General features: G+C 33.7%; 2 protein-coding genes across 2 annotated transcripts; both read left to right on the top strand.

Moving 5' to 3' along the window:
* The first annotated feature begins 2,449 nt into the window (after positions 1-2,449).
* LOC127736422 (E3 ubiquitin-protein ligase TRIM33-like) lies at positions 2,450-3,411 on the top strand. The gene has a single exon (XM_052246966.1). It carries the CDS (start codon positions 2,450-2,452, stop codon positions 3,389-3,391), a length of 942 nt encoding a protein of 313 aa, XP_052102926.1. The 3' UTR covers positions 3,392-3,411.
* Positions 3,412-3,427: 16 nt separating this feature from the next.
* Positions 3,428-4,487, top strand: LOC127736376 (uncharacterized). The gene has a single exon (XM_052246888.1). It carries the CDS (start codon positions 3,428-3,430, stop codon positions 4,376-4,378), a length of 951 nt encoding a protein of 316 aa, XP_052102848.1. The 3' UTR covers positions 4,379-4,487.
* The last annotated feature ends 4,620 nt before the right edge of the window (positions 4,488-9,107 follow it).

Raw genomic sequence — 9,107 nt, 5'->3', positions numbered from 1 at the left:
CTTTACTTTCTACATTTTCCTTGCATGGGCAAGTGGGCTTTATATGAAGACTGTACCTAAAATACACAAAAATGTATATTTCTAACAGCTCTTTGGCTATTTCTTAGGTTCTTTTTGGTCATATAGCTCTTCAAATGTTTCGGTTCTTGTACATCCTTGGTCAAAATGTTCGTTTAGTCTAGTACAAGCATGTGCCATATCAGTGAATGGTTTGTATGTTAGGATTTCGAAATTATCAACCTCAAATAGAGCATAGTATATACAATAAGTTCCTTCGAAATTCTTTTGGAGGGGAGTATACAAGCCCGTCATATCGAATCATCCAATTTCTCCTAAACAGTCTGTTCTTTCCTACGCAATTTCTTTACGGAAAAGTTATAGTTTGTTCTTGGTTGAAAATGATTCCTTATCAAATTAAATTATTGTTCTTTTGTTATTTGATATGTTGATTGCTTCACAAGGCCCATGTTGTTTATACCTATTTGTATGTCGGGGGTTGTTTCATGATTATTATCACCGTTATTGCTCGTATCAATGCTTGGTCCATTTGGAGTCGTTGGTATTTTAGAAGGGGCTGATTTGTGGCGTTTCCTGAAGGAAAGAGAGTAAACGTTACTAAAAATGTAATGCCTGAATTTTATGACCATTGATAGAAAAAATTGAAAACAACACGTTTAATAATTTCATGCGTCCGAAGCGCTTTTCTGGATTTACCTTCATCAGGAACGCTCAATGCCAAACATTTGAAATCCAAGGGATGTATAAGTACCGAAACAGTTGAAGAGCTATATGACAAAAATACCTAAAACAAATAGCCAAATTCATCTAAGGTCAACTTTGCCTGAGGGAGTTGAAACCTTAGTTTCTTTATAATTTCAAAATTTATAAACGGACAATTTTAGAAAAGTTTGTTTTAAATCATGTCAGTACCGAAGTACTGACTACTGAGCTGATGATACCCTCGGGGACTGATAGTCCACCAGCAGAGGTATCTACCCAGTGATGTTAAAAAATTGAAAACAGCACGTTTAATAATTTCATGCGTCCGAAGCGCTTTTCTGGATTTACCTTCATCAGGAACGCTCAATGCCAAACATTTGAAATCCAAGGGATGTATAAGTACCGAAACAGTTGAAGAGCTATATGACAAAAATACCTAAAACAAATAGCCAAAGTCATCTAAGGTCAACTTTGCCTGAGGGAGTTGAAACCTTAGTTTCTTTATAGTTTCAAAATTTATAAACGGACAATTTTAGAAAAGTTTGTTATAAATCATGCCAGTACCGAAGTACTGACTACTGAGCTGATGATACCCTCGGGGACTGACAGTCCACCAGCAGAGGTATCGACCCAGTGATGTAAAAAATTGAAAACAACACGTTTAATAATTTCATGCGTCCGAAGCGCTTTTCTGGATTTACCTTCATCAGGAACGCTCAATGCCAAACATTTGAAATCCGAGGGATGTATAAGTACCGAAACAGTTGAAAAGCTGTATGACAAAAATACCATGGGTATAGAATTATGAATGTTCGTAAGATTTTGGCTGTGATTGTTCGTCTTGGTCTTTCTGGTTTAAAGCATTCATCTGGATCAATAGCAGGAACCAGCCCCTCAACCACCTTGTACCATTAATTGTCGAGGGAAGATGCCATACAAATTCAAATTTTTTAAATTTAGATAAAATAATATTAATTACCTAGCTACTTACAACATTTAAGATTGAAAACTGTCTCTTCATTTTCACACCTGCACATCAAAGGCATCGAAGAAGTAATTTACAATCGCTGAATACATGTTCATTGTATAAACATGTCCTTCTTACTATTAAAGTTATCTCCATTGTTATTCAACATTAAACAAATAGAATAAAACCCCTTTTACGTGTTTTCCCTTCTTAACAGGTCAACTTTAAAAGAAGAAAAAACAATTAGAAAAACAACTTAAATCAGTTAAATAACTGATAAAATCATCCTGTAAAATTAATGTGAAAAGAACAATGCGGTACAATTGACAAGTTCTTTAGAGCGGTATTGTATTTTATCACTTGTCAGCAACAATTGAAAAATTTAGCTGATATTGCTGAAAACACATCAGTGCAGCCAGGAAATAAGTATTTGCAATCATCAAATTAGGAGATAAATGTATTTGCATATTTATCAGCATGGTTCTTACTGAAAATGCTCATCCCGCATCATAGAGAAGACTCACAGAATGCCAGATTGTTTAATATTTTCATGTATATCCCACTTTGCTTCGTGTTTACTGTTCTTGCAATAGGGATAGCGGAAGTGATATTCATAGATTAGATATATATTAGACAATAAGTTGCATTTCATATAAATATTTTGTCACACAGGTAAGTTAAACCTGAATCTATATTCATATTTAAGTCAGGGTAATCGAGACTAGTGACAAGGAAGTTTAATTTTAACTACTTGTATTCAAAATGGCGATTGCACCGGACAAAAAAAGTAATTTTGATGATTTCTTGACGTGTTTCATTTGTTTGGAGACCTTTACAGGGCCTAAATATTTACCATGTCTCCACACTTTCTGCACGAAATGCATTAACACTTATATTCTGTCCACCGTGGAGAAGGAAAAAACTAAAGCGACCTTTAAGTGTCCGATTTGTCGACAGAATGTTTTGATGGGAGAGTCAACAGGAAATCCGGAGACCTGGGCTGAAAAATTACCAGGTAATCATTTTGTTGCCTCTTTGGTGAATAGACAAGCAATACGAAGACACGAAAAAATATGCGATGCTTGTAATGCGAACAATGAATCGAAAAATGCGTTCTCTTGGTGCATTGTATGTGAAGAGGCGTTTTGTGAATCTTGTGACAAATGTCATAAATCGTTCAAGATGACTGCAAAACACCCGATCATGTTGCTGAAAGACATTGTAACTAACAAAGAAACGGTAAGCATTCCTTCGTTGATATATTGCGAAGAACATTCAGGGGAGGTAGTAAAGGCTTACTGCGTTGATCATTCTAAACCTTTATGTACATTATGTGCGACTTTATCGCATAAAAAATGCGAAGATGTCATAACAATCGAAGCGGCGGCTTCAGGTATAAAAAAATCTGAAAAAGTAATGGAATTGTCTAGAGAACTAAAAGAAACAAGCAAACAGCTGTCTGATTTAATACAAAACAGGAAAGACCATACGACCGATTTCGAAAAAGAGGCTGAAGCTGCTCTTACAAAAGTCAGTGCCATAAAGGATAACATTGTTAAGCATTTAAACACAATTGAAGAACAAATTAAAGACGAAATAAACAAATCAAAAAAAGAAGTAGTTCTAAAACTTTTCGAAAAGTCAACAGAACTTGAAAGTCTGAAAAGTACTGTTGATAACTTCATTGCTATATTTGATACCTGATTACATCATGGATCCGAACGGCAGTGTTTACTCGAAATGAATAGAATTAACGAAAACATGGTGACATTTGGTGATTTATTTACAAAAGGTATAAGCGGAATGAAGAATGTGTCCATGCTTCTAGAGACTAATGCAATAGCGGAAGAATTTGCAGATAGAATGGCAGTTATAGGAGTTCTTAAATTGGTCGAAATGAACGCAAGTTGTCCTAATTTATCATTCGTGAAGAATGTAAATTTCCACACGAAGAATATAAATGTAATTAAAGTTATTGATCTTACTGGATATTTTGCCTATCTAAGTGGTCTGTTTATGAAAGATGAATTCATCTTTACGCATAGTCAGTTATTGAAAGTATTCAAATATAGTGACAACGGAGACTGTCTGGCTGAACTAAAGCTACCAAACAGTCTCTACGATATAGATAAAATAAATGACACAATAGTTGCGATATCAGCAAACTTAAATAACATGTTTATCATCAACACGCATGACATGTCATTGTGCCGTAGAATTGAAAACACATATCCAGTTCATGGATTCTGTCATATCAATGGAGAATTTATTCTTGCATGTAGTAATACTTTAACCTGGATAAACACTTTCACTGGTGTCAAAAACGAACAGGCCAGAACAAACGGGAATACCTATTTTATTCATGCAGAAGACCGAAAACATTATATTTGTGCAGATGGAAAAAATGCAGTGACCAGAATGGTTAATAATACAAAAGCATTTACTTACACAAATAGTAAGCTTAAAAGCCCGAGAGATATAGATGTCGATTGTGAAGGTAATGTGTATATTTGCGGATATAAATCAGAAAATATACACCAACTCAGTAACAATGGCAAGCTGGTTAGAATTTTTCCAACCGATAAAATTGGAATCAAACAACCGTGGGTTATACGTTTCAAGAAAAATAGCAACCAGTTTTTTGTCACATGCTATCGAACAGGAAAAGTTGTCGTGTGCGAAATTATTTGATTTTGTAGAGTAAAATATTTTAGTCAAGTTGTAATTGTGAGTTGTTTTAAATATTGTCTAATAAGTAAGTAAGATAAATAAAAGGGAAGTAAACATTAAATAATATAATTTCTCATAGCAGTTTATATCATAAAATTTTATATTTTTATTCCAAAAGTATAGAATTTTAATATGCTAGTTCTCATTTTTGCAATGTATATCCATTTCAATTTAAAAATTACAAAAACACTTTAGATTATGAATATTGATACTGTTTTCTGCCTACCTATTATATGTAGGTCTTTTATAAGTTAACCTTAAATATATATTTTGATTTTGTTTTGAATTTTACGGACTCTAGCGTTTTAATTTTTAATGCTGTATTTCGATATATTGAAAAGCTTTTAAACACATAATATCGAACAGTGATTACGCTTTCGCCATTGACTCTGTGTAACCGAACATTTTTCTGAAGGAGAGCTGTAACAATGTGTTTCTTGTCATCGATTCACCTTCTTAATCGAGATATTTTTTACCAAATTGTTCGTTACTTTTTTCAATCAATTCTGCCTAAGCTATTAGATGACTTCCTATTTGAGTTATTTTCTTTTCTGTATTTGACAATTCAACACTATAATTAGATCTTTGAGTATTGTTTTTATTTGTATTAATATTGATTTTATTATCAGTAAATTAAAATCAAACTAAAAATTATTTTTTTTATATATATGCACATTCATGGCTTTACAATTTGTCGATACCTGTATCTTGGCATAGCACATGGTCATGTTTTTCTCTGACTTTTAATGACGTCTTTACACTAAATCCATTGGATGTTTGATGTGTACTAATTGATATTTTAGTCTTAGATGCATGATTTTTTTTATTAGTTTTTATTGGCTTTGATCTAGCTGTCAGTAACTGCGAGTACTCTCAGATCTGTACTTAGAGTGTTTTTGTTTTAGGGATGTATAAGTACCCCGCCACGTCCACTCTGTGTTTTTTTATATGTATTTCTGCTTTGTATCCATCAGATGAGTTAAGCCCTTTTCAACTGATTTTTATAGTTTGTTCTTATGCTGTACTGTCACACCACTGTTCCAGGTTAGGGGGGTTTGCGCCTTCAAACTAGTTTAACCCCGCCACATTCTGTATGTGCCTATCCCAAGTCAGGAATCTGTAATTCAGTGGTTGTCGTTTGTTGCTGTATATAGTATTTGTTTTTCGTTCATTATTTTGTACATTAATCAAGCCGTTAGTTTTCTCGTTTGAATTGGTTTACATTAATTTTATCATTTCGAGACCTTTTATAGCTGACTTTGCGGTATGGGTTTTACTTATTGTTGAAGGCTGTACGGTGGCCTATAGTTGTTAAGTTATGTGTCATTTGGTCTCTTGTGGAGCGTTGTCTCATTGGCAATCATACCCCATCTTCTTATCTTTATATGGTATATTAACCGTAAGTCTAGATCGATTTAGGGTCATTTGATTTTAGTTTATTAGTTCATTATCAGGTTAAATATCAACGACATATTTTAGAGTTTGATCTTTGCTTAATGCAACAGACGTTGATAATGGTTTTTGCAATATGTTTAGTTGCTACATGTGTCAAAGTGATCTGACGTAAACGTTTGTGATTATGAAGTACAAACTATATATAGGGTTAAAGATATTTTAGTACATATTTTCTCTGATGTGTTGAACTTAATAATTAATTTCATTCCAAGAATTCCATTCAGGTAAATATTAAAGCTTTGTTTATAAAAATAAGATAAATGTGGTTTATTGCCAATGAAACAAATTAAAGTATCTATAAAGACCAAAGGACACATGGGCAAAGATACGATCTAAGAGTACTCGCACGAACTGAAAAATAGTTTTAATCAGTTTCTTGATAAATTGATATGCATTTCACAAAAGAAATATTAAAGTTCTAAAAATGATTTAAGATGATCATATCAAATTAGTTAGTACAATTGAAAGTGTATAAAATGATTAACGATGGTCGAGATAAGATATATTATTCATTGGTAATCTTCAACGTAATATTGTTCGATGTTTTCGTCCTGGTTGTTCAGAAGAATATTCAAACTCATCGATCGGAAACAAACTGACAATTTCATGGCAAAAAACTAAAAAACGATCGAAAGAAAAACACAAGTATACAAAACGAAAAACAGAAAACAAAAGCCTGAGCGACAAAACCCCCACCAAAATCGGAGGGTGATCTCAGGTGCTCCAGAAAGGTGAGCAGATCCTGCTCGACATTTGGCATCAGTCGAGTTGCTCAAGTAATTACAAATCCGGCGGTTAGTCTAATTTGGTAGGTCACAATCGAAAAGAGGACGGGATTGAAGTTAGGACAACTGGAATATATCCGTCGTCATCTGTGAAACAGATATTCTATAACAGTCACCAACTCGTGATGCCGTCCGTAAAATTTTCAAATGGATGATTTTAACTTCAAAACTTGAAACTATTGGCTTCCTTGTAAGCAGCAATCCTCTATCAAAGAAATCAACCGACCCTCATTGTCAATTTGTAGATGTAATTCAATATAGGCGACGGACTTAACTGTATCTATTATATCCTTTATTTCAAGTTCGATGGGATGAATGCGTTCTACATAGTCACTAAACGTTGAACTATTTAGCGAGAGGACATCATTCATTAGGCAGAACGTGAAGTAAAGGATAACGTTAGCCTCTTTTCATATTTCCTAAGAAGCTCCTGAATAAAGAAACAAGTCGGCATGAAAAAATGAACAGTTGGTTCACAATCAATCAGGAAATCAGGTATCTTGATAATGTCAGTTTCAAAGAATTGTTTGTTTGAATCAGAGTGAGATTTTACAAAGTACGAATTATCCCTCCTAAAGAAACGATAATTGTATCTACGTTGGCCGTTCCTTTGTATGAAACAAAGCAAGACCACACTTTCAATCGTCTTTGAGTTTGGAGTGGAGATAACTTGTTTAAAGTGTAGAAAAAGTCAAATGGTTTAATACTGTTACAAAAAAGGTCAGAGATTTAGATTGTATGTACTCAGATGTTTGAAGGATTTTAGTAAACACATCTGATTCATGCCACCCCTAGAATAAGGAGTTTCACAAAAACTGTAGATCTAGGCCTTGATTGCTGATCAAATTATTGATATTAAAAATTTGGAAAGAGGTTTTGTGTAGCTCTTGGAAGAACTAGTAATTGTACGTTGTTTGTAAGGACACTTATGTAATTCAGGTATCCAGACTTGCAGACACCTTATACCTTCAGGTATTTCACATCCTATCTTTTACGGTAATATTCTATACAAAACACAAATTTTAAAATGTCGTCATTCACCTCAAAAGCTAACCAAACCTTTCAACTGACTTATTCGTAAGGGATATAGTTACGATACTGATGTCAAGTCATTAAAGATGGCATTTTTTGGAATTAATATTGATTCGCTCGTAGGGTCGTTGCATCGGAAATAAACACATTTTTTTCTAAAACCAGTTGTTAGCATGATACGGGTTATGTTCTTCTCGTATAATTTATGATGGCATGATACTAAACGCCTAACGGGATGGATAGTGCTTGATTTTCATATGATGAAGACATAATCTTTCAATCAGTTTAATTGAAGTCTGGAGCTGGCATGTCATTAACTGATAGTAGTCCTTTGTTAATTTATGTTTATCATTGTCATTTTGCTTTGTTTCTTCAGTTAACTATTCAACATCGGATTTTTTTAAAACTGAGTTTTACTGTGCGTTTTACTGTGTGTTTGTTTACTCCACTTTAGCTTGAGGCATACTGGGAAGGTTGTGATCTCATAAAACATGTTAAACCCGCCGTATTTTTGCGCCTGTTCCAAGTGTTTAATATCATGTCAGTACCGAAGCACTTATTACTAAGTTGCGATACCCTCGGCGATAGTCCACCAGCAGTGGTATCGACCCAGTGCTAGCAAATTAAAATAACACTTTGTAATTTTGTGCGTCCGAAGCCCTTTTCTGGACTTACCTTAATCAGGAAAGTTCAAACCCAAACATTTGAAAGCCAAGGATCAATAACACCTGGACACGTCAAAGGGGCATTAGCTTCGAGATATATTTTGTTTTTGTTCAAACATTAATGAAAGTGAAATAGTAAAATAATAATTTGCTTTTAGCTGCAAGTTTGCTTTAATTTTGTCAAAATAAGCTAAGGAACATCGCTGATGAATTATTCACTTGCAAGTGAATAATTTGATCTCATTAAATCCATATTCATGTGACCTTGAATTTAACCCGTAGCTAGGTATGGGTAGCGCATAAACAAGGCGTTTTCAGCTATTAAAAGGAAAATAATATCAAAATTGAAAGCCAAACAAGGATTTATCATTTGGTTGACATGATTCGATTTACACAATCTCATTTTTATTCCAGCATAAATGGTTTGCTAGTGTAAATAATAATGAGATGGAGTCTATTAATTTGAAGTTATTTGTCCATTTGCAGCAAAATGACTTAGGTCAAGGGTAAACGACTTGTTCTATTTTATGATGGTCATCGCTTCATACTCTCCTTAGAAACCTTAACAGATGTCAATAAAATGTTTAAGATATTTTGCTAGCTGCTGAATGATGCATCTTCCATACTAAAGGTCGAAGTGGTACGGTAATATTAAATAGGAGTTTAATCCTATAAATATGTTTAATGAACTGTTTTGTATTATCTGAAAAACAATGCATAGATAATAGACAATTTGGGTCTTTTGATTTTATA

The sequence above is a fragment of the Mytilus californianus genome, unplaced genomic scaffold, assembly GCF_021869535.1.
Source record: "Mytilus californianus isolate M0D057914Y unplaced genomic scaffold, xbMytCali1.0.p SCAF_30, whole genome shotgun sequence".
NCBI classification, from domain to species: domain Eukaryota; kingdom Metazoa; phylum Mollusca; class Bivalvia; order Mytilida; family Mytilidae; genus Mytilus; species Mytilus californianus.
This window is presented reverse-complemented; position numbering and strand designations above follow the sequence as displayed.

Coding starts and splice junctions, on each gene's coding strand:
- LOC127736422 (XM_052246966.1), top strand. CDS start 2,450: ATGGCGATTGCACCGGACAAAAAAAGTAATTTTGATGATTTCTTGACG.
- LOC127736376 (XM_052246888.1), top strand. CDS start 3,428: ATGAATAGAATTAACGAAAACATGGTGACATTTGGTGATTTATTTACA.